Source organism: Enhydra lutris, unplaced genomic scaffold (genome assembly GCF_002288905.1).
Source record: "Enhydra lutris kenyoni isolate GAN:26980312 unplaced genomic scaffold, ASM228890v2 scaffoldscaffold68, whole genome shotgun sequence".
NCBI classification, from domain to species: Eukaryota; Metazoa; Chordata; class Mammalia; order Carnivora; family Mustelidae; genus Enhydra; species Enhydra lutris.
This window is the reverse complement of record NW_019154152.1, coordinates 4,035,179-4,057,964: the sequence shown is the minus strand read 5'-3', so window position 1 is coordinate 4,057,964 and position 22,786 is coordinate 4,035,179. Positions and strand designations below refer to the sequence as shown.

The 22,786-nt window shown below is 52.0% G+C and overlaps 1 protein-coding gene across 1 annotated transcript in view; it reads left to right on the top strand.

Moving 5' to 3' along the window:
* The first annotated feature begins 645 nt into the window (after positions 1-645).
* LOC111159462 (adenosine monophosphate deaminase 3) overlaps positions 646-22,786 on the top strand; it is a 35,052-nt gene continuing 12,911 nt past the window's right edge. Inside the window, exons 1-5 of the mRNA XM_022521970.1 lie at positions 646-871; positions 10,467-10,671; positions 14,261-14,423; positions 16,615-16,834; positions 18,720-18,849. Coding sequence (XP_022377678.1) covers positions 651-871; positions 10,467-10,671; positions 14,261-14,423; positions 16,615-16,834; positions 18,720-18,849 — 939 coding nt within the window. The 5' untranslated portion in view covers positions 646-650. The remainder of the gene's footprint in view (positions 872-10,466; positions 10,672-14,260; positions 14,424-16,614; positions 16,835-18,719; positions 18,850-22,786) is intronic.

The following is a 22,786-nucleotide window of genomic DNA, read 5'->3' as shown; positions in this document are numbered from 1 at the left end:
CCTCTGTGCAGGAGGGAGTGAGGTTTGGTCATTGCTGTTCCCAGACGGCCTCTGGATAGTCTGCAGAAGGGGAGCCTAAACTCTCTTCTTCCTTCCCTGTTGTGGAAACAAAGCCCGGAAAGGTGGGACTGCCCAGGTGCTGTGGGTTCCTTGAGTTCTGGAAAAAAGAATCACACATAGACAATTCATTCTTGGACTTCTGAATTTGCTTTCTCATGAAATGTGAGTGGTGCTACCCTCTTCACATCTAATGACTTATGAAGGTAGTTTTTTTTTTTTTTTTAAGATTTATGTATTTATTTGATAGAGACAGAGAGTGGGTGGAGGGGCAGAGGGACAGGGAGAGAGAATATTAAGCAGACTCCTTGCTAAGCGTAGAGCCCAATGCGGAGCTCAGTCTCATGACCCGGAGATCAGGACCTGAGCCAAAACCAAGGCTCAGAAGTTTAAGGGGATGTGCCACCGAGGCGCCCCATGGAGCTAGTTGTTAAAATTGGCCTGTGGTGTTTGTTCTGGGGAATTCCTGAACAATACAACTGACCCGAAGGGCCAGGCCCTTATTTTAGTACCTTCTCCTCCCCCACCCCGCTGACTCAGGCCACCCAGGAATTCAGGAAGGTTAACGCTTGTTTCTTTCTGTGCTAGCCGAGATGCCGCGCCAGTTTCCCAAGCTGAACATCTCTGAGGTGGATGAGCAGGTCCGGCTCCTGGCTGAGAAGGTGTTTGCTAAAGTGCTCCGGGAAGAGGACAGCAAAGATGCCCTGTCCCTTTTCACCGTCCCTGAGGACTGTCCCATTGGGCAGAAGGAGGCCAAGGAGAGGGAGCTGCAGAAGGAGCTCGCGGAGCAGAAGTCTGTGGAGACGGCGAAAAGGTCTGTCCCCACGGCCCAGCACCCGTGTGCACAGTTGTGCAGGCCCCGGCAGGCTGTGGGTGTGTGTCCTGAGATGAGCTGGCCTCTCCCTGGGAGCTGAGTTTGTTTCTTAACCAAGTCCACTCAATTTACCACTCATTTCTTGAAGAAAGTTTCAGTGCCTGGGTTGAGTTGGAAAGATCAAAACCGCCATTTTCTCTGCTGCTGTTTGGGTAACAAATCAGGTGCCTAAACACACATCATTTGCAAATGATATTTCCATGTTCTTACTGGAAATTTGAGGATTTCTTGGGAAACACCAATTTTACTTCTTTTCATCATTTGACAAATGCTTGGCGTTATTAAATGAGTCCATTCGCTATTTGCCAAGTGCTGTACTGGGCACTGGGGATCACTAAAGAACAAAATAGATACAGTCCCTGCCCTGTAGAGCTTACAGTTAGTTGGTCTAGACCATAATTAAGTAAGGGGACAAATTAGATAAAATATGGCAAGTTCTGATAAGGGCTGTATCAGTGAGGGTCTAACAAGAAAAAACAGAAGCCACGGAAGTACTGGAAATAGGATTTTAATGCCGGGATGGGTACGGAGGTGGTAGAGAACCGAGAAGACAAGCAGAGGACAGAGAGGCGGGCCAGAGACCAGAGACGGTAGGAAGCAACTCCAATCTAGGCTGGAGGGATGATGGGAAGAGGTGGTGTTGCTGGTGCCCAGGGCCCGGGGTGGAGAAGTTGGAGCTGTGGTGGCCTTTTCATGGAAAATGAGCTAAGGAGTAGAGACCACAGCTGCGCAGATGCCTTGAAGACAGGAGATGCTTCCAAGGCAGAAATGGAAGCAGGAGATACCTGGCTTTAATCCTTCTGGCATCTTCCAGTTTCTCCCAGTGGTTACCAGTCAGAAGCCAGCTGACACAGCTGGAAACAGGGGAAGATGAGGAGTGGATCTGAGGACAAACAGGCCTGGTGTGGGTGCTATGAAGTGGATGAACAAGGAGTTTAAGGACAGAGAGAGAGAGAGAGACAGAGAGAAGGAGGGAAGAATCTCAGGCTAGAGGCAGTGTCAGGACACAGGTCAGACTGGCCTTGGGCTCCCTGAGAAGAAGTTTGGATCTTAGTTCAAGGGCGATGTGAAGTCCTCATCCTTTCAGTTTATCTCATGCAGCAGAGTGCGATTAAAGAAGAAAAGAGCTCCGAGAAAGCATGTGGTGGGGCTTTAGCTGGGTGCCTGCCCAGCCTGCACACGGCAGACCTCAGAGCTAACGAACACAGTGGATATTGAGCCCCACCTGGGACCTCGTCAGCAATCAGGTCCTTCCTAAGATACTTCCTTATTTTTAAAGGCAAGCCCCTTGCTTTCTTGGTAGTTGAGAATTTCAGTCTTACCTTAATGTAAGGTAAAGAAGTGAAAAGTTGAGTACTGGTATAAAGGAACAGAGTTTCACCATGCAAAAGAAGTGCTTTCCTCCCTCTGAGGGGCTTTGAGCCCCCGAACTGAAGGGGTAGAGGGTGCCATCTGTCAGCTGTGAGTGCCAGCCGGTGCTGGGTGAGGGGGGGGGTGGCTGTCGGCCCAGCAGTGTGCTCATCCCAGGAGGGTCAAGAAGAGCAGGACTGTGGAGACCTCTTCCCCCCTGCACTGGCTTAACAGAGGGCTGGCTTTAGGAACTGAATGGTGTGCAGGGCCCTCTGTGTTTTATGAATCGTGCATTTTAGACCCTTAATAATGAGAAGAGAAGAAGTCCTGGCATTTTTTTGTTATTAGGAATAGTGGGTTTCTGAGGCCACTTTCCATTACAGGGTGACATCTGCAAAACGAGGTTGTTCTCTTCTTATCGATGCCCAGCCTAACAGCAAAATGGAAACCTTCTTACTCCGGTCCCCATGGTGCTCCGAGGTTTCCAGAAATTCTTCTGTAGGCTCCTCTCCAGAAATCATGTTCTGTCCCTCCTTACCAGGATCGGTGGTCTCAGTTTGCATCTCTCTGGAAGTTTCTTGAGATTGGCCTCTGGCTCCCACTGTATCCCCAGGATCCACCCTGGGACTTAACCATGGTGGCGAGCAGTGGAGGGTGGCAGAGAAAAGATGTCCTGTTCCTTCACTGCTGCTGCAGATACTACATCAGAGCAGCTACAGCTCTCTGGACCCCTGTGTTCTGCCACTCACTAGAATTTTCTGTGACCTTGGAAAATTAGGAAAACTCTCTGTGCTCTAGTCCCTTCCTCTCCTATAAAGTGGGAATGGTAACAGTAGCTACTTTTGTGCGGTGTTGTGAGGAATGAGGGGATTGACATGGAAGGGGCTTAGGACAGTGCCTGGGTCACAGCAAGCCCCATGTCGCTGTTCAAGGCTTGCCCGACTCCCTACCGAGGAGACAATGGCAGCAGATGCTCGGTGCTGGGCTGCTCAGTGAGCTTGCCTTCTTTAACCCCCACATCAAGCTGATTAGCTGGATATTCTTACTGAGATCCATTTTGTAGATTAGGAAACTAGGGGTCAGAGAGGTGAAATTAACCTGCACGAGGATGTGTAGCAAGGAAGTGACAGAGCAGGGACTAGAACACATGTCTTTGGAATCTAGAACCCCAACTTTGATCACGAGGCTCTTCCATCCCTGGCCAGGGGTGAGGTCTTTGTTTCCACCTATAGATGCTGGAATGACACCGGGTACCCCTCGCCAGGGTATAATTGCTGGCTTTTGAATGAAAGGAGGGGAAGCTGGGCCAAAGCTCCTCACTGCCCACTGGTTTTTCTCCCAAAGGTTGGACTGGTCCCTGCACTTACCGGTGGGAGATCCCAGTGGTGTTCAGAGTTGTATGTCCCTAATCATCTTTCAGCTCTGCTGCTCAGTACAGGCACCGTTATGCAAATATTCATATGCGAGCTGTCCCTGGAGGAACTCTCTCCCCAGCTTCCTCTTTCTTTCTGGTGCCTCCCTGACATTCTGGGGTATAAATGGTCATATGGAGCCATCCTGTAAGGAGCCCACAGGCCCGGAGCCAGCAGCACATCTCCAGATACCCTGAGTCTGTGGCTCTGTGTTTCAAACTGCGGCATGAGAAAGGGCATCCAGTTTGGAAGAAGCCCTTCCTCATCCTGGCTCCTCTGACAAGCCTGAATATTTCTGGCACTTGAGAAGGCCTTTCTTTACAACCATTGCCTTTTTCTCTCTTATTTAAAAAAGAAAAGAAAAGAAAAGAGAAGAAAAGAAAAGGACTATTGTAGGTCTCATGTAAGGGCACAGACCAAAACCAAGATGTAAACCAGCTTCTTGTAAAAGAAGAAAAACTGGACGGTGAGTAGGAAAGATGAGTAGCTGCGGCCTGGAGGCTGGCTGTCCAGGATGGCAGCAGCTCTAAGAGCAGAGCTGGGTTCAGGCATCTCCCTTCTAGGAGGGGGCCGACTCCAGGAGCCAGTGCTCTGGGCTGCTTAGACAAGCTCTCCTTTTGCCGGCTAGACCAGATGAGGAGAGCAACAAGGGCAGCATGCCACAGGGTCCTGCCTCCTTAGGAAGATGACATTGGGACTGATGGGAGTCCCAGGTCCCTGTTGGGTCTTGGGGGCAGGTCAAGGTGAGATGGCGGGGCGGACAATCTATGGAATCAAAGTTCGGGGGCAGAGAAAAGCAGACAGGAGAAGCGAGAGGTACCCAGAAGCTATCCCTTTGTCCACATGGAATCCTATCATCTCCCTAGTCAGAGCTCACCTACTCTGCGAAAGTACAAAGTTGCAACTTAGGGCAACACTGATGGTCACACGAAGAATATGCAGCCAAAATGTACATTAGTGCTCCCTAGCTCTCCTGTTTCTTCCTTTTATGCAGCTTTATTGAGATATAATTCCCATACCATACAATCTACCCATTTAAGGTGTACAAGTCACGCGTTTTATTATATTCGCAGACTTAGGCAACCATCCCCACAATCAACCGTAGATCATTTTTATCAGCCCCCAAAGAAACCCTGTCGTTTTCAGCCGTGATCGCCCCAATACTCCCATCCCATCTCCTATTTGTTCTTTACAGAGAGTTCTAATAACCTTGGTTGGCTTGTTTCTTATCCTGTGACAGATTTAAGGGGGGAGATTAGAAGTGGGGAGGGGGATCTCCATGGGCAGGGGCACAGAAGGGGCATGTGGCGGTGTGAGCTCAGGCATGGCAGTCAGTCCTGGGAGTTCAGATGACTGGCCCTTCTCTGACTATGGAGTGGCCTCGGGGTGAGGCTCTTAACTGATCGGCCCCAGTTTCCTGATCTGCACAATGAGGATAATAAAGCATCTACTTTGCAAGAATTAAGTGAGCTAATACGCATGACTACTTAGGACAGTGCTTGGAACATCATCAGCGTTCTTGGTTTGGTTTTGTCATCGTTATTACCTGACAGTTGACAGTGAAGGAGGAAGTCATGAAAAGCAACACAAGAATTCGAAGCACAGCAGTCTTGGGACAAAATGCCTCTAAGCTCATGACTGGGTAACACAACGATGACTATGAGTCATCGAGAGAATTTTAAATTGTGTTTAGCATGCATTGATTAAAATATAGGAATTATGAATTTCATTTAAAAAAAAAACCACACCATAACTGGCTTTTTTTTAAAATTGAGTTTAAGGGGATTAGATTTTGTCTGAAAAATATAGCTTTCTAGAACAGCTACTTTCCCAAGTCAAATAGATAAACCAGTATTTGTTAGGAATTGAGTGTAGTATAGCTATGGTGTTACTAAATCATTCTGTTTAATGAAATTTCTAAAATCAGGGGTAGGTAACTTTTTAAATTCAGGGCTGTTAACAAAGGAGCTTCATTTATTGTTTTAAAAAGATTTTTAAAAATTTATTTATTTGAGAGAGAGAGAATCTTAAGCAGGCTCCATGCCCAGCATGGATCCCAACATGGGACTCCATCTCAGGATCCTGAGATCAAGACCTGAGCTGAAATCAAGAGTCCGGTGCTCAAATGACTGAACCACCCAGGTGCCCCAAGGAGCTTCATTTAAAACAGTTTGATTCATTTGTTTTTGACATTAGGAATAGAGAGTATTAGGTCTATTTTAAAAGATAGTAAAGATTGTACTTCATTTTGACCTCTGAGGTCTTTTGGGAGGAAGGGCAGTTGGGAAGGATTGGGGAGAGGGAAGAAGGGAGCAGGCAGGCAATGGAGACCCACATTTGGTCAGGAGGGATCCAAGGGAGACAGTGACAGGTGACGGCAGGTTATCAGAGGGAAGTAAAGGGAGAGACGGTCTTTATGCCTGACAGGCTTCAAGTGTGCAAACCAAAGCTACGCCACCTGGGCAGGCCACTGGCCACTTGGTGTGTGCAAAGAGTAAGAGCTGTCCACGGGGCCCAAGGGCCTGGCATCCTTTCTCAGTGCCCGCCCCTCCTGGGCATGCACCATAGTCAACTGTATCTGCTTTCTCCTTTCTGGATAGACTGTGACCTCAGGTCCAAATCATTGCTCCCCTTTTTAGACCATGGGTCCCCACTTCCCCAGAAATCAGTGCAGTGATGGTGGAAGCAATGGGGGACAGTGGGGGATGCCTGCCACCTAATGGCATTCAGATTCACACTGTTAATCAATCTCCATGTTGTTTGGGACAATTGCCCCAAACTTTTCGAAGGGTAATTCTCATCTGGAGGGGTAGAGGCTGCCAGAGTGATCTGAGTGTGTGTGTGTGTGTGTGGTGGGGGGGTGGTTCAAACAAGCCTGCCCATTCTGATTGTTCTCCTCTCCCTTTGAGAATGAGGTAGGGAGACTTCTCTGTCCCTGCTGCTTCACTGCTCTCACCCGCAGTCTGGTCAGGTGTCTCTTGGGATCCCCAAATCTTCAGAGCGTCTCACACAGCAACCGTGTTGTGTGATGACAGCCTGTTGAGTGGTCTGGCCATCTATGCCATCATCAGCCAGCCCCTGGCGTCCGGGGTAGAGTTTCTCTCTGTCTAACCCTGGGGCCTGGCGCTTGGTACTTTATTGAGTAAAGTGAGGTCTGCATGTGGCCCCCTGACTCACTGTACACAATTGAGAGCCTTCGGGGGAAGGTTTGTTCTGCTGACTGGCCCTGCCCGGAAGCCCTCTGGACAGACCACACAGGGCAGCGTGCTTCAGAGGGTCCCTGGAAAGATGCTGGCTGTTCTCTAGAAGATCGAGGAGGGCCTTGAGGTCTTAACTTGGGTTTAGCATATGAACCAAATGTTGTTATAGAAAGGTTTTGGGGTGCCCTGGAGCTGAGGAGGTCTAAAGAGTGGGGCAGAGTAAGGGATGGGAACACAGTGAATGGCAGGGGCAGCCAAGGGCCATAGAGCTGGGATAGGAAAGGTAACAGATAGGTGCTGAGAGGTGCTGTAATAGCAGCCCATGCGACCAGTTCAGGTCCTTGTGTTGAGGGCCTGTTTGGGCAAGAAGGTCTCTGTGGCCCAGGAGGATCATCCATTTCCAAGAGGACAAAGCTGCTCCTGGCCCTTTGGGCCCTCAGGCCTGGCCTGGAGCTGGTATCCTCACAGTCCCACACCCTGCCAGCTCTTTGGCAGGACTGAGTCTCTGCCAGGTGGATATGTGGGTGGGGGAAGGAGGGGGCCTGCCAGCTGTGACAGAGAGAGCTGGCTCACTCTGGTGCCCCAAGGGCTAGCACGAGGTACAACAGGTGGGACTGTGGACAGACAGATCTTGGCCCATCATAAGGAAGTGCTTTCTAACAGTGACAACAGATCATGTTTTGTTCACCTTGTTTGTGTGCTTAGAACTGGCCTGGCCCAGAGTAAGTGCTTGGTGAATATTTTTTGAATAAATGATTGATGGCTGATGTCTTGTTCAGAAATGTAATGAGCTGTTTGTCAGTGGAGGTGTTTAAGCAGAGGCTGCCTTAGTGAGGGGACTGGGATGTGTAGTTTAAAATCCTTTTCAGCTAAGACCATGGTTCTCTACTTCAGATAAAGCTTATGCCTCCTTCTTTTATTATTGTTATGCATGTGGGGCCTCAGATGGTCTTGAGAGGGAGAGAAAGACAGGTGTGGGACACACACACACACACACACACACACACACACACACACACACACACATTCAGTCACACAGTTGCTGCTCTCCACCTTCGTTGGCTGAGCCTTGGTTGGCTGGAATGGATGTTACATATGGGCCTATGGTAGACAGAATTTCTGAAATGCCCCCGCCATAGATGGTCTTCTCTAATCTCCAGACCCTCTGAACATTATTAGACTATAGAATATGGCACAGCAGCCTTACAGCCGCACAGAGCTGGTTTCTGCCAACCCCGTGCATGAGCATGGAAGTGGCTTCTTTCCTCGAGTCTCCAGATAAGAGCTCAGGGAAGCCAGAATCTTGACTTTGGCCTTTTGATACCCCAAGCACGGAGCCCAGCCAAACCCACCCAGACTTCTCACCTACAGAACTGTGAGCCAATTAAGGCTTGTGGCAATTTGTCATGCAACAATAGAAAATAAATACAGGGTCCTCTCCTTGGTCTCCATTTAGTTTTTCCAGTTTGCTGAGATACAAGCTTTGTGCTTGGCTCTGGTTCCTCTAAGCCCTTGCCCCATCCATTGACAAACCTGTCCCTTGCGCCTATACAGTCGGAGCTCTCAGCCCAGGGATGTTCACCACTTGAAGGCCAAGCAGAGCCATAATGATGTCTTCAAGAAGAGTTCTTTAGGCAGCTAGGGGGTAATGGCTTCCCCACTGTGGCAGAAAAATGTAGATATTCCTAGGACAAGCCTGGTGGGCTCCTGGCTTAGGCAGCCTTCCAACTTCCTGAACGCAGCAGGCTTTATTACTTTTCTTACCTGTTACTCACCTCAGACGTCATCTTGCTTCTGCTTGGTGAGACCAGCCCTTGGGCAGTGTTGGATGAGGCATGGGGGTGGGGGGTGGGGAAATGTTGGCAAAGAGATAAAAACCATGAGCTGGCAGGTATGTGAGTGACACAAACGCCAGAGTCTCATGGGATCCAGCTGAACTGGTCAGAATGTTAGAGGGGGCCCAGAGTAATAGCTCTTTCTGTAGGTGTGAACGTCCAGAAGATGCCAAAGTGCGAACTTTATTGCTCAAGGTGAATCTTGAGGAAACCACTGAGGAATGATTGACCGGCAAGAGTGGACATCTTTCTTGGGGCAGGATGCTTAGCTCAGCTCTGTGGAGTGGGTGGATGGCAGGCTGGAGAGAGCCTGAGCTGGAGGCTCCTGGAGTTCAGGCAGAGTTTCTGGAATGACTCAGTGCCTCTGTTGTGCAGGGCCATGGGCTGGGCAAAGTACAACTCCGGAAAAGGGGCTGCCTCTACTTTCCAGGTATAAACAGCCTGGCCCCAAACAAGAGATGACAACAGGTGGGCATATAAGGACCAGGGAACCATGGCAAGTGGTAGGTGTGTAGACAGAGGAGGTCAATGTGGTTCCTGAAAAATTGGCAGTGGGCCTGTGAGGAGACCTGGCCAAGTATCAGGAGAAAGATAACTGCTTCCAGGTGACTCATAAGGCCTCTTTGGAGATCAGGCAGTTTCCCCACCCCTTCTGGGTATCATGGTGTCTGGAGAAGAGAGGGGTTCTACGGGCTCTGATGGGTCTTTGGGTCCTTTTCTGGTGGCTATGGGCCCTGGCTCTCCTGCTGGGCCCTCAGCTCATTCCTGGCATTGGATACTCCTGGGTGACAGTGTTAAGGGACCGGGGTCATTAAAGACAGAGAAAAAGACAGGGAGAGGGGAGTGCTCATGGCTTCGCCTCATAGTTTCACCTTTAACTCCCTTCCTGGGGATCCTAGGACTTGGGTGATGTCTTTAGTTAATGAGGAAGGTGAGTTTCATGAATCACTTCAAATAAGCATAAGCTTGTGGCCTTGTAAACCACCTGTGCCCACTTCCCCAAGAGTTGGTGAAATCATCTTTCTGTGCTAAGGTGACAGGTCCAGAGGGCCCTGAACTTGATGCTGACCACTCTCTTTCCCATAATAGAGATACAGGTCTGTGCCTGCCCAGCAGTGGGAGTGGCCAGGATGGCCCATGTCGGGCTTGAGGAAGGAGCAGGGTGACGGGATGGAGCAAGGTCCCCGGGAGGCTGAGGGCTAGCTGCCACCTTGCCGTGTGACCTTGGGCAAGCTCTCTTCTATTTCTGGGCCCCTGACTCCTTCATGAAAAAAAGAGGTGGGACTAGTGGGTGGTCATGCTCTCTCCTGGTTCCAGTTTCAAACTTTGTGAACTACAGGGTGGGTGTCGCCTGTGACTCTATTCACTGTCCTTCCTGAGGCTGTTCATGTGCTGGGACTTAGAGTTTGGGTGACTTGACCTGGTCGTTTGGTGTGAGACCCTGGCAGTATGGTCTGTCCTCTGTCTCCCAAGACAGTTGCTTTCTCCAAGCTTCTGTGTGCTGTCCAAACAGGCCAGGGCCATGCTCAGTGATCCCAGGGAGGGGTGTCTGGAGGGCTGTTCTGTATCTCAGGCGGTGATGTGTGTGAGAAGAAGGCATAATTAGCAACTTCTTCATGGTAGGGCCAGCACCAATGACGAATCAGGGGAAATTCTCCTGCCATGTACATAACAAAGACTATAACTTGCCCCAATTCCTGGCTGATGTTTCCCACTTTTCCTTGTCCTTGGCTTTTAGAAAGAAAAGTTTCAAGATGATTCGGTCCCAGTCCCTGTCTCTGCAAATGCCGACGCAGCAAGATTGGAAGGGCCCCCCGACAGCCAGTCCGGTCATGTCTCCCACGACTCCTGTGTTCCCTGGTGCCACTTCCCAGCCCACGCCGGCGCCCTATGCCATGCCCGAGTTCCAGCGGGTCACCATCAGTGGAGATTACTGTGCCGGGGTAAGGCCTCTCCCGCTCCCCACTCTCTCCCTGCGCATGAAGGCCAGTGTGCCTGTGCAGAGGCCAGGGTTCTTGGGCCACTGGGGACATCCCTTGTGCTGAAGCCCGGTCCATCTACGGGGGCCTGGGAGGTGGTGGGCAGGAGGCACAGGAGTCTGAAGACAAGGAGGGTCTTAGTGGAGGTTGTGAGGTGCGGGTGTGGCTAGGGCACTGCTCATCCCTGTGAGGGGGGCCGAGGGCTGCGGGCTGGCATGCTGTGCCTGTGGCCTGCAGGTTCCTTGTGTTCTGTGGGTCCAGAAGGCTGTTCTCTGTCCCTGCAAACCACGGAGGAAGATCCCAGCTTGGACCCTTGAGTGTTTCCAAATATTGACTAGACTCCACGTCCAGGCATTGACTTGTTCGCGTGGAATCAGTCATTGCCAGTTTAGCTCCTCCATGAGATTTGGCTCAGTATCCTTAAATACAGGCTAGACCCTCCCAACCAGGAAGAGGGGGTCCTGATGAGAAAGTGAACACGTAACCAAGTCGGTTAGCTCAGTCACTGAAAATGTGCTAATTTTCCTGGTTGGATGATGCATTTTTATTGCTTCCTTCCTGAAGAGAAGTATCACTTAGTGCAGTTCTAAGTTTGGTTCTCTCTTCCTGGCCCTCAACCTGCTACCCGCACCTCCCCCTCCCCCCTCCTTCTTCTTCTTCTCCTTCTTCTTCTCCTTCTTCTTCTTCCTCTTCCCCCTTCTTCTTCTTCTTCCTTCTTCTTCTTCTTCTTCTTCTTCTTCTTCTTCTTCTTCTTCTTCTTCTTCAGAGAAGGCGCACACACATGCAAGGTGGGGAGAGGGGCAGAGGGAAAGGGAGAGAGAGTTCCAAGCAGACTCCCTGCTGAGCGTGGAGCCCATCGTGATGCGGGACTCCATCTCACATCCCTGAGATCATGACCTGAGCTGAAGTCAAGAGTTGGACACTTAACTGACCATGCCACTCAGGCGCCCCTGAAATATTTTATTGTTTGAGGCTACCCTTGGTTTTGGTTTTCTTATGTGTATCTACAATTAATTGGGCATGTATAATTTGTTTATCTTTACATAAATGGTAGTTTACTATACACATCATACTGAGTCTAGCTTTTTTCACTTAACAGTACATCTGGGAGATAATGCCATATCAATAGATAAAGAACATCCTTGTTCTTGTTCTTTTTTTCTTTCTTTCTTTCTTTTCTTTTTCTTCTTTTTTTTTTTATAAGTGCCTATTATTCCTCTGTGTGGGTATACCATACTTGAAGTTCCTATGGATGGGAATTTTGTTGGATTGGACACAATCACAATGCAGGCCTTCTCTGAAGTCGCAGCCTCCTGACCAGGAGTCCTTGGTGTCGACCTGGCCTCTGACATGTGGGCAGGATGGGAGAAGGGGGAAATAGAAGCAGGCTGGCAGCCAGCTGAATGGGATGATGTTGGCCTGGTGCAGTAGCTAGCTTCTTTCCATCGGTCCCCTGGCACAGAGCCCCTGAAATGGACAGTTGGTCCCCAGAGAGCTATGAGCCATGAGAGATAGGCTGACCTTGCAGATCACCTTGACTCCCAGTGGGCCTGCTCCCAGGCATGGGGCTCGTGGTATCTATGAGCTGGCTGGTGGCTGCTGGTCCACTGGGATCCTGAGCACCCTTTCTGATAACTTTAGCCATGGTCCGAGCCCCTTGTCCTGTTGAGTCCATTGGCTCTGCCAAGTGTTTGGCTTTGTCATCGGCGGGGACATATTTCTGTCTAAGGTTCTAAGATGTGTGTGTCTATTCACCTATTCCTGATGCTCTCAAAAGCCATCCACCGGAAGGTCTAAAATGGAATTAACACACCCTCATGGGGACACTTGGTAATAGGAAAGGAAAAGCTACTTTCTTTTTTTTTTTTCTTTAAAGATTTTATTTATTTACTTATTTGATAGAGATGACAGGTAGGAAGAGAGGCAGGTGGTGGGGGAGGGGCAGGAAGCAGGCTCCCCGCTGAGCAGAGAGCCTGATACAGGGCTTGATCCCAGGACTCTGAGATCATGACCTGCGCCAAAGGCAGAGGCTTAACCCACTGAGCCACCCAGGCACCCCAGGAAAAGCTACTTTCTTAGCAAAAGCTAGGAGCAACACTGAGTGAAAGTATAAAAACATGCATGGGAAAGCTATGTACCAACTTCCTTCCTCTGAACCTGGAGTGGGGTGAAAGAGCGGGGAGGGGAGGGTTTTAGCTGTATCTGTGATGATTTATTTATTCAAATATATAAGAGATCTGGAACAGTCATGAAAAATGTTAAAAGTTTTAGTTCTGGAAGGTAGACACATGGGTGTCTGTTGTATTCTCTTCAGTGCTTGTCTGTGTATTTAAAATATTTTCAAACTAAAAGTGATTTTTAATTAAAGCAGTGAGGAAACTTCCAGGAACCCCTCTCCCCCGCCCTGTGCTCCACCAGCATCTTGGACCTCCCTCTGCTGTGGGTCGCTTGTGTCCTGTTATGACTGTCTGTTTAGCTGCTTGTCTCCCCAGACATGTTTGGGTTTCTGCCACACACCTCCTTCCCAGACAGACAGGGTCGAAGGAGCCCACTGGAAGGTGGGCATATATCTCTCTCTTCCATCATTGAAAAACAGGCAGCTCCGGGGAGACAGACCATGCTTAGGTGCTGGGAGCCAGTCAGATCAGAATCTGAAGTCTGACTTTGTAACTTCCGGCGAGTGATTTATCCTTGCTGGCTCACAGTTTCCCCCTCGGTAGGATGGGTTGCGGTGAGGACCCAAACAAAATCCAACACTTGGCCATACATGCTTGTGGACTGGGTGAATTGATGATTCACAGACGAAGCAGAAGCCAGGGGATGGCAAAGCAGCAGACTGAGCCTGCAGAGTGTTTATTTTCACCTCTGGGGGACCCCTGGTTTTTCGCAGATGAAAGTGGTGAGCCTCACCCTCATCAGGGATGTGGTCCGGGCCCTTTTCACGCTCAGGGTGCATCAACGGGGCTGTGGCTTAACCAGCTGCATTTGAGGCCAGTCTTGGGGTTGGAGGCCGGAGCACTTCTGGGTCTCCAGCAGCCCTCATTCTCCACCTGGGCCGGGGGTCCCCGGGCTCAGTCATTCACTAGAAGGACACCTCGGACCCAGCCCAAAGGTGCTCAGGACTAGGATTTATTACAGTGATCGGATGCAGAGTGAAGTCAGCACAGGGAAAAGATACAGACAGGAGAGTCTGGAGGAGCCCAGACGCCTCTCCCCGTGGCGTCAGCAGAACACACTTCATTCCTTCAGCATCGACTTGTGACATGTTCGAAGTGTCGTCTACCCTGGAAGCTCATCAGAGACTCAGCACCCAAGGTTAATAACCTTGTCTTCCAGACTCCCAGAGAAAACCAGGTGTTTGGCATAAACCGTAGTGTTTGTGCAAACCACTGAGGCTGGATGAGCCATTCCTGTTAGTTAGCGAGTGGTGGGCATGACCCTGAAATGCAAGTTCTCAGCCGTCAGCTGAAAGCCAATTTCGCAGGAGATCTTGCTATGGACAGTGGTCTCAGTCCTGCTATGTGGACTCTTCTCTGCCCACCCCCTTCTGCAGATCACTGTGGAGGACTATGAGCAGGCTGCCAAGAGCCTGGCCAAGGCCTTGATGATACGGGAGAAGTATGCCAGGCTTGCCTACCACCGCTTCCCACGGACCACTGCCCGCTACCTGGGTCATCAGCGGGGAGACACTGTGCCTCCCGAAGAGGGCCTCCCAGGTAGGGCACTGTGGGTGTGGGGCATGGGGGTTCTAAGGGGGGCACAGCTCAAGAGTTGGTCAGGACTTCTTACTGGCTGGATGTATTTGGCCCAGATGGTGTTTTAAGGAGAGGGCCCTGGTTTTGGCTTCCTACACCCATGTTTGCTGGTTTCTCCCAGCATTGCATCTGCATGCACTGTGTGCTCTGCCCTGGGTAGAATTGAGCTATAGAAGTTCAGAGAGAGGTGAAGGACAGTCCCTGAGCTTGATAGTCCCCCAGAGAGAGGCAGTCTCATCCTGGATATTTACAACAACACCATTAGACAGTAATGCTGAATTTGCCGACGGGGTGGGATAGAGTGGGGGGTAGATGCAGAGTGCATGTTCTGGGAGCAGGGAAAGTAGGCTCTGGAGTCGAACACACCTGCATTCTAGTCTTAGCTCCACAACTTTCTTGGGCAAGGTATTTCTCCAAATCTCAGTTTCTCAGTCTGTTAAATGGGACTAATATCTCTGTCCTGGGTCTGTTCTGAGGGTTGAATGAGAGTGAAGTACTTAGTGCAGTACTGGCATGACTGAACACTCTGAGTGAGTGTTCAGTCAATGGTAGCTGCATTTATGCTGCAGAATTGGGGGAAAGAAGAGATCAGAGATAGGCAGGGTGGTTGCTGGGCGACTCTGGCCTGAGAAGGATCTAGGAGCAGTAGAGGCTGTAAGTTGGGTAAGATGAATGAAGACAACAAGAAGCCACCATCTACAAAGGTGGCACCAGAGGATCAGGCCAGGGCCTGCTGGTCTGTGCCTGTGCTCAGGACCCTGGCTGTCCTCTGGGTGTAATAGGTGCCAAGGGGTCTCCGGTCTGGGTTTTCCTTGAAGCTCTGAGACCTGGACGTTGAGCATCTGTGACTGCCTGGGACCCTGGTTAAATCTCAGCCCTTCTGGTTCCATTTCCCTGAGGCAAGTCGATGTCGCCTGCCTTAGTCTTGGCAAGGGCCAACAGAGTACCCAGGGGGCCTGGGAATGAGCCTGGTGAGGCCGAGGCTGTGTCTTCCTACAGACTCCTGGCACACTTTAGGGACTCCTGAGCTGGCCGGGGGCTGTGCCTAATGTGGGCACATGCTTTAGCCCCTGCGATGCCTCACATCTGCTCTGGGGTGGTCTGTTCCGAGCAGTGCCCGGGGGATACCCAGGCATGTCACTTGGCCTTGGCTGCTTTCTTTGATGAAGAGTCCCAGGCTTCCCCCTGCCTGGGCTGGCAGCTGAGCAGCTGGACCCTGTGGAGGGAGGGTTGGCTGTTGTGCAGAGTTGGAGCCCCCAGATCTACTGCCATCTAGCATAACCTCTGTTCCTTGGCCAAAGGCAGAGCTTATCTAGAGTCAGGAGAAGTCATGAGAAGAGTGATGAGAATAATGTTGTCTAACTGATGGGTCAAGAATTACTGTTACAAAGCCCCTCTTATACCCACTTTTGCAGCCTTCACAACAGCTGCTGAAGGCAGGGGGTGTTAGTCTCAGATGAGCGGGGGGCGGGACCAGAGAGGTGAGGTGCTTTGTTGAGTCTCATAGCTGGGAAATGGCCAAGAGGCATTTTCGGCTTCCCGTGGGCTAACAGCCCTGGGGACTGAGAGCTCTGTCCTTGCCATTCCCAGCTCTGCGGGGGGGGGGGGGGGGGGGGCTGCCTATTCTGTGCTTTCTGTGCTTATCCGGGGAGGAGGGGGACCCCCCCTTCTATCTAGCCCCTTGGCTGACCCGGGCTCAGGAAGATGTGGGAGGACAGGGACAATTATTCCCACTGGGCAGTCCCAGGTGCTGCCTGTTATTTTATTACAAGACACAGCGGCCCTTTCTAATGTGCCTGGTGTCCCTGTCATGCCCAGGAGGCTGAAGCTCATTTCAGTTAAATTAAAAACATTTACTGACTTGCCAGCCATGTGCCAGGGACTGTTCTAGGAAATGGGGATACAGTACTAAACAAGCCAAACAGATAGGTCCCAAGATAAGTAAGTGAAATTATTGCCCATAGTGGCAAATGCCACAGAGACATAGAGAGGAGGGAGGGATACAGGTGATGTCAGAGTAGGTAGGGGTGGCCGGGGTGACGAGGTTTTAGCTGAGATGATGAGGATAGTCCTCCCCGAGTAGGTGACTTCTGAGCTCACGTGAGCTCATGAGGTCAAGGGCACGTTGCCATCACTCAATCCTGTTTTGCAGATTTCCACCCTCCCCCTCTGCCCCAGGAAGATCCTTACTGTCTGGACAATGCTCCCGCCAACTTGGACTACCTGGTTCGCATGCAGGGGGGCATCCTCTTCGTGTATGATAACAAGAAGATGCTGGAGCGCCAGGAGCCCCACAGCCTGCCCTACCCCGACCTGGAGACCTACACCGTGGACATGAGCCACATCCTGGCTCTCATCACGGATGGCCCCACGTAAGCCCGCTCTCCCTGAGTCCACCTCTCTGCATGGCGGCTGTTTTGTAGGAAGGGGCTGTCAAAGGCCAATCAGGTCCCCCTTTTACTCCCGGCTTTCCTGCACTTAAATCACCCGCTTTCCTCCGTGCTTTGTGGGTTCCTGTAACAGTTTTCCATCACAGGCTGGCGTGTTCTTAGAGTCGGTACGACCTGTCTCTTCTGCATCCTGGAGCTTCTGCTCATCGGGGCCAACCTGTGCACCTTACAGTGGCAGTTCTCCCTCTCCCCAGGCAGGGCAGCAGCCTTGCCAAGATCCAGCCCAGGGCATCATAGATGGTGGAGGAGAGAAGACTGTTGCTTTGGTTGTTGGGTTTTCCGTGTGTCTGGAGGGGAGAGTGCAGGGAGCCTGGGAGCTTTGTGCCTTGACCCCCAAGATGCTCGCAGGCTCGGCTTGAGCTAAGCTGGCAGGCTGTTGTCTCCCTACATTGGGCCCCTCCCTTCTTGGTGAGCACTTCAGCTCATCAGTAAATGAGGTTTGGCAGGCCTGGCCCCTGAGCCAGGGTGTGGCTGTGCTGAGTGCTGGGCTGAGTGCTGGGCCAGGAGTGGGAAGGGGGCAGGGAAAGGGTGCGGTCACCGCCCAGGAACTTCTCTTGCCCTGCCTTCAGGGTTTGCTGGGAAAGCTGTGATACCAGTTTCCAAGTGAGGAGAGTGGGTCCCAGGGGGTTGGGTAGAGTGGGTCTCAGGCCTCACTCATCTGAGGGCAGAGCTAAGAACTAGGAAGGAAAGAACAGTTTTCTGGAGGCTTGCCTCTGCCGTGTGAGGAGGAGCTTTGCTGGGAAGCCTGGGGAGGGAGAGGAGGGGCAGGACCCCGGCTATTTTAGGAGGTTTGTGTGTGTGTGTGGGGGGGGGTTGTTCTATCCAGGAGGTTGTCCAGGCCAGTCCAGCAGGGAAAGGGACTAGGTGAGATGGCCTTTGAAATCCCTTCTGACTGCCTCTTCCTGCTTCCTCTGAGCTCTGCACTGGGGCTTGGCTCGGTCGCCATGACGACACTGTTCCAGGGTGGGCAGCTGCTCCTTATGAAAGGCCGAGTGATTTCATGCCAAGGGAGCTGCTGTTTGTTTGGGGGTCACAGGAAGGAGGGTGGCGTGACTTGTGGTTGAAGGTTCCGTGTGGCTGTGGCACATGGCCAGGTCCCTGGGCTGGGTGTGGGCCTGGAGCTGGCCAGGAGCGGTGAGCCTTCCCACCTTTGGCGGCCTTTGCTGGCTGGCAGGAGCATTAGTCCCTGCAGAGGTTTCCATCCTAGTAACAAACATCTCTACGTTCCTCATCTGCTCAGGATACAAACACCTCCTCCGCTTGTCCTGTCACCTCAGAGTTGAAGGGTCTTCAGGTCTCAGGGTTTGGGGAAGGTCATTACGTCACAGGATGCTTCCTCCCCATGCCAAGGTGGGACAATACAGTTTGGCTGTATTACTGAGATTCTGGGCAGAGGTGGAATTCCTTTTAAGGACTTAAAGTTGGCTGAGGATTGGCAGGAAGACAGAAGGAAGGAAGGGATAAGGAGGGAGACCTTTATCGAGCATCCTCTCTGCTCAGTCTTGGGTACTGCCATTTCCATATGTGTTCATGGGAAACAGAGGTTTGGGATAAATTGCCGAAGCTGGAAGTCAGAGAACCTGCACGAGATCTCAGGGTCAGCTTTGCGATGCCCCGAATGGACCGTCCACTCCTGTCACAGGGCACAGTCCAGCTGGGTCTGCCGAAAGCTGGAATGGCCATAACCCTCCCTACTGCCCCCTGACCTTCCACCTGAGGGCCTGTCCCCACAGCCACCGGCGGTCTCCGAACTGAAGAGCTCCGTGCGACTTCTCAGCTGTGATTTCTCCCCCTTCCCCACCTGCAGGAAAACGTACTGTCACCGGCGACTGAACTTTCTGGAATCCAAGTTCAGCCTGCACGAGATGTTAAATGAAATGTCTGAGTTCAAAGAGTTGAAGAGTAACCCACACCGAGACTTCTATAACGTGAGAAAGGTGCGTCAGTAGCCCACTACTGAGAGCCACCCCTCCCGGGTCCCCTCCCAACCCAGTGGGATGCCCTGAGTCAGTCTGGGGCTGGTCCCCTATGTGGCCTTCCTTGGCCAGAGGAGTGTGACATGTGTGCAAGGAAGACTGGCGGGTTGCCTGCCTGCTGTCGGGCCATGCCTCAGACTGTACTTGGTGTGACTCTAGGTGGGAACTTTTGTCCGTGTTCTGTATCTGTTGCAGTGGTACCCTGTGACTTGGAAAATACGGTACAGTCTGTTAATTGCTCCTAAGACTTGAGGCCAGGCTCCTTTTAAGGTGGAGGATGTATTCATCATGGAGAGAAAAGGCTGTTAAAATCTCTTTGGACTTGGGAACTTGTGGTTTGCTTCCTTCTGGATCAGGAGTAGGGAAGGATCCCGTGTGCTCCTGTCTTGCCCCTCCCCTAGGGTACGTGAGCCGTAGCCTGGGCTCAGGTGTGTGTGTTAAATAGTCCTGGCCTCCAGCTTTTCCATTTTCTTCCACTTAACTAATATCACTGCTAAGCCTGGGGTGTTTGATGTTGAACGGGAGTCACTGCCTGTTCCTGAGAAGTTCCTAGCCCAGTCCTGTCAGTGTGAAGTGTTGTGGTGGGAGTGGCTTCCAGGAAGAGCCTAGAACTGAGCCGACTTGAAGAGTGCATAAGACTCAGCCTGGGCAGGGGCGGAGGGCAAGGGAATGGAAGGGATGGTGTTCCAGGCAGAGGGCACAGCCGAAGACCAAGAGGGAGAGAGTGCTGTGCCATGGGAGAGGACAGACTATGTCCAGTGGTGTGACAGGAGCTCAGGTGTGAGCGACAGTGTGGTGCTGGGCTGTGGGGAGAGTGAGGTGAGAGGTATGTGAGGTTCTGGACCATGTGGGGGCCCCTGGGTTTCTCAGAGGAAGCAGGGAGGTGCCATGGTCATACTCTGGGAAGAAGCTCAGGGTGAAGGGTAGGGATTAGGCTTTGCCTCGTGGCCCAACCTGAGCTGACTCACAGTGGGCTCCTCATCTCTAGAGGGGCCTCTGTTGCAGATGTGACCCTTTGATGACTGCCCCTCCCCGGGGTCAGCTTTGAGAAGGGGGTGTTAGGGGAGGATATGGCTCATCTGTGGAACCCAGGCCTCCCTGACCTGATTGAGAACACTCAGCAGTAATGAACAGACCGCCTCCCCAAGGGAGGCCCCAGGGTCACTTCTGTTAAGCATCATGGGGTCTGGCATGGACTCCCACTTGGAAGGGACCTTAAGAGGGTGAGGTGGCTTCAGCTCATGGGCTGTGAGGCTTATGGAAATGTCTCAGGCGTTCCAGGTAGAGGTGAGGGGCTGTGTTAGAAATCAGCCACCTGGCATTCTCACCCCTGAGCACTGTTTGCTCCTTCTCTGTGAGGCTTAGGTACTCAGACAGGTAGGTGCTTCAAGGCACCATGCCAACTCCTCTCAGCTCTGCTGAAATGCACCACAGGCCCAGGTGGGTGCCCGGGGAAGTTCCTTGCCTGGCCTGTGCAACCCCGCCCTCTGCATGAACACTCTGGTCCTGGCAGCTTCCCGCTTCCTGGGGCTAAAGGGGTCCTTGCTAACTGCACTGGCTCAGACACTGTTTGCTTCTGAGGTAGGGTCCCCGTGGGTGTTCCTAGGCCCACTAGCTACTCTCTGGCTGTGATACAGGAGAGAGTCCTGGTTACCTACCCCTAGGTGTTCCTGTCAGTCTGGGGGTAAATGTGTTCTCTGGATAGGGATGACCTTGACCCCTGTGCTGTGACTCATCGGCCTGTTCTCTGGCACCGCAGCAGTCCATAAACATGGGCCCTGATCTGCTCCAAGTCAGGCCTCCGCCTGCCCTTCCCTGCATCCTGGTTGCTGGCTGCTTTATCTGGCCCTGGAAGCTTCTTCGGTGGGAAGAGAGCCGGTTTTCTGAAACTCAGGGTGGGCTGGGAGGGTGGCTCCGTATTTCCAAGGTAGCTGTCAGTGTTGGGAGCGCAGGCTGGGGCCATGCTCGGAGGCAGAGGCTGTGAGTGGCCACGGGTGTGTGGGGCTGGTCTTTGTGAATGTGTCTGTAGCATCACAGCATCACAAACATCACAACACCGCATGGCTTAGGACACCACGTGGCCCAGCTGGCGGGACTGTGTAACTGAGACATTTGTTTTTTGCTCAGAGCTAAGAACCAGGGCCGAGTGTGTTTACTGCCGAGGACTTGGGTAAGATTGGGCTTTCTTCACGTCGGTTTAAGTGTCATATCAGGCAGAGCAGACCGGCTTCATCTTCTGTGCCTAACTTGACCAGTCGGCCGTGGCTACTCCCACAGCTTAGTGAAAATGCTGCATTTGGTTACTGATGTCTGACATGGCTGGGGGAATGGCCAGTGTTGGCTCAGGGACGGGGGGCCAGTCAGCCCTGTTTGTAAACTGTCCTGTTGTGAAAGCCTGGACCCGATGTGAAAGCAGGAACACACTGGTATCTTCCGGTGAATTGAAAACACGGACATCCCATGACGGGCTCTTTTGCGTGTTCCTAAAATAATCACCTTGGACCTTCTAAAGTTTGGATTGGATGCTTTCTGGATTGTCCAGTTGTTTTTCTCCCTCATCTTGTGACCTGTGGGGGTAAGGACAGCCTGCACCCCCTGCAGTGTGTCACTGGTATGCAAGAGGACGGAACCAGAAAACCCAGAATGTGCTATGTCATGCTGAGGTGGTTGAGTCCAGCTGTGTCCGGCTGAGCTAAGCCTGGCTGGCTACTTGGGCATCCCACAAGAGCCCCACCTGTCCCTGAGGTGACCAGATCCCTACATGGTGCTTTGGGTGATGTTCTGGCTTTTGGTGCTTTGAGCGGTTTTATATCTTTAATGGCTAGTGGTCTGTCTCTCTTGTTGGGAGGGCCGGATGAATGGCAGGAAGAGCCCCGATGAGTCAGTGGTGTGGCCAGTGACATGGGCTGGCTTGTATAATGTTCACAGAGATTCAGTAGATCAAATGTCCAGCTTGGCATGACTTGGAGATGCTGGCCAGCTGAGGACCACATTCTCTGGCCACAGGTCAGCCGCCTGCCTATCCCAGCCCTGGTAGAGTGCCCAGTTGGCTGCAGCAGGAAGGAATAGCACAGTCCTGGCCTGGGAGGCTGTTGCCATCTCCCTGGGGACCTCTCTGGGGCCCCCTGGGCTCAGGCCAGGGGAGTCAGGATGCGCACTTCGACCTTAGGTCATCCCTCAGCCTGGCCAGGGCACCACTGCATCCGGGCTGCCTGCTGAAGGGACTGTTCCAAGAGGGGTCAATGGGAAGAATGGCATTTTGTGGGGCATTTGGCGGGCCCTTGGGGTTACATGAGGATGTAGATATCATCATTTGTTCATTTGTCCATCCATTGATTCAACAAATAAGTCATACTAGGCTCTGGTATAGGCGTTGGAGACTTAGACGCAACAGCTGAAGCCCCTGTGCTTTGAGGCCTGTGCTCCTGGTCTAGTGGCAGAGTCTACTAGTCTGTAGACTGAATTGGGAAGACATGTACAGTAATGGGAGCGTGTGTGCTAGCTTTCCTGGCTGGGCGGGGGAACAGCTGGTCAGTGTGCTGGGGTGATCAGGACTGGCTTCCAAGTGGAGGAGGTTGTAAGGGATCCCGCGTAGGTGGATGAGACTGGTGAGGGGCTAGAAGACCTGCCCAGAAGAGGAGACACGTGGGCCAAGTGACACAGTGCAGAGTAGCACAGTGCCTCGGGCCCCTGTTAGTGCTGGGTCATGGCGGGAGCACAGGCTGGGCAGCAGGAAGGAGGGAATTAAGGTTGGAAGTCAGCCTTGAACCCCAGGCGAAGGCATTTGGTCTTTCTCTTGAAGACTTGGGGGCCACTGATGACTCGTTAGCAGGGGAGTGGCCAGATCCCATCTACATTTTAGAAAGATCTCTGGCTGCCATAACGAGGTCGAGAGGGC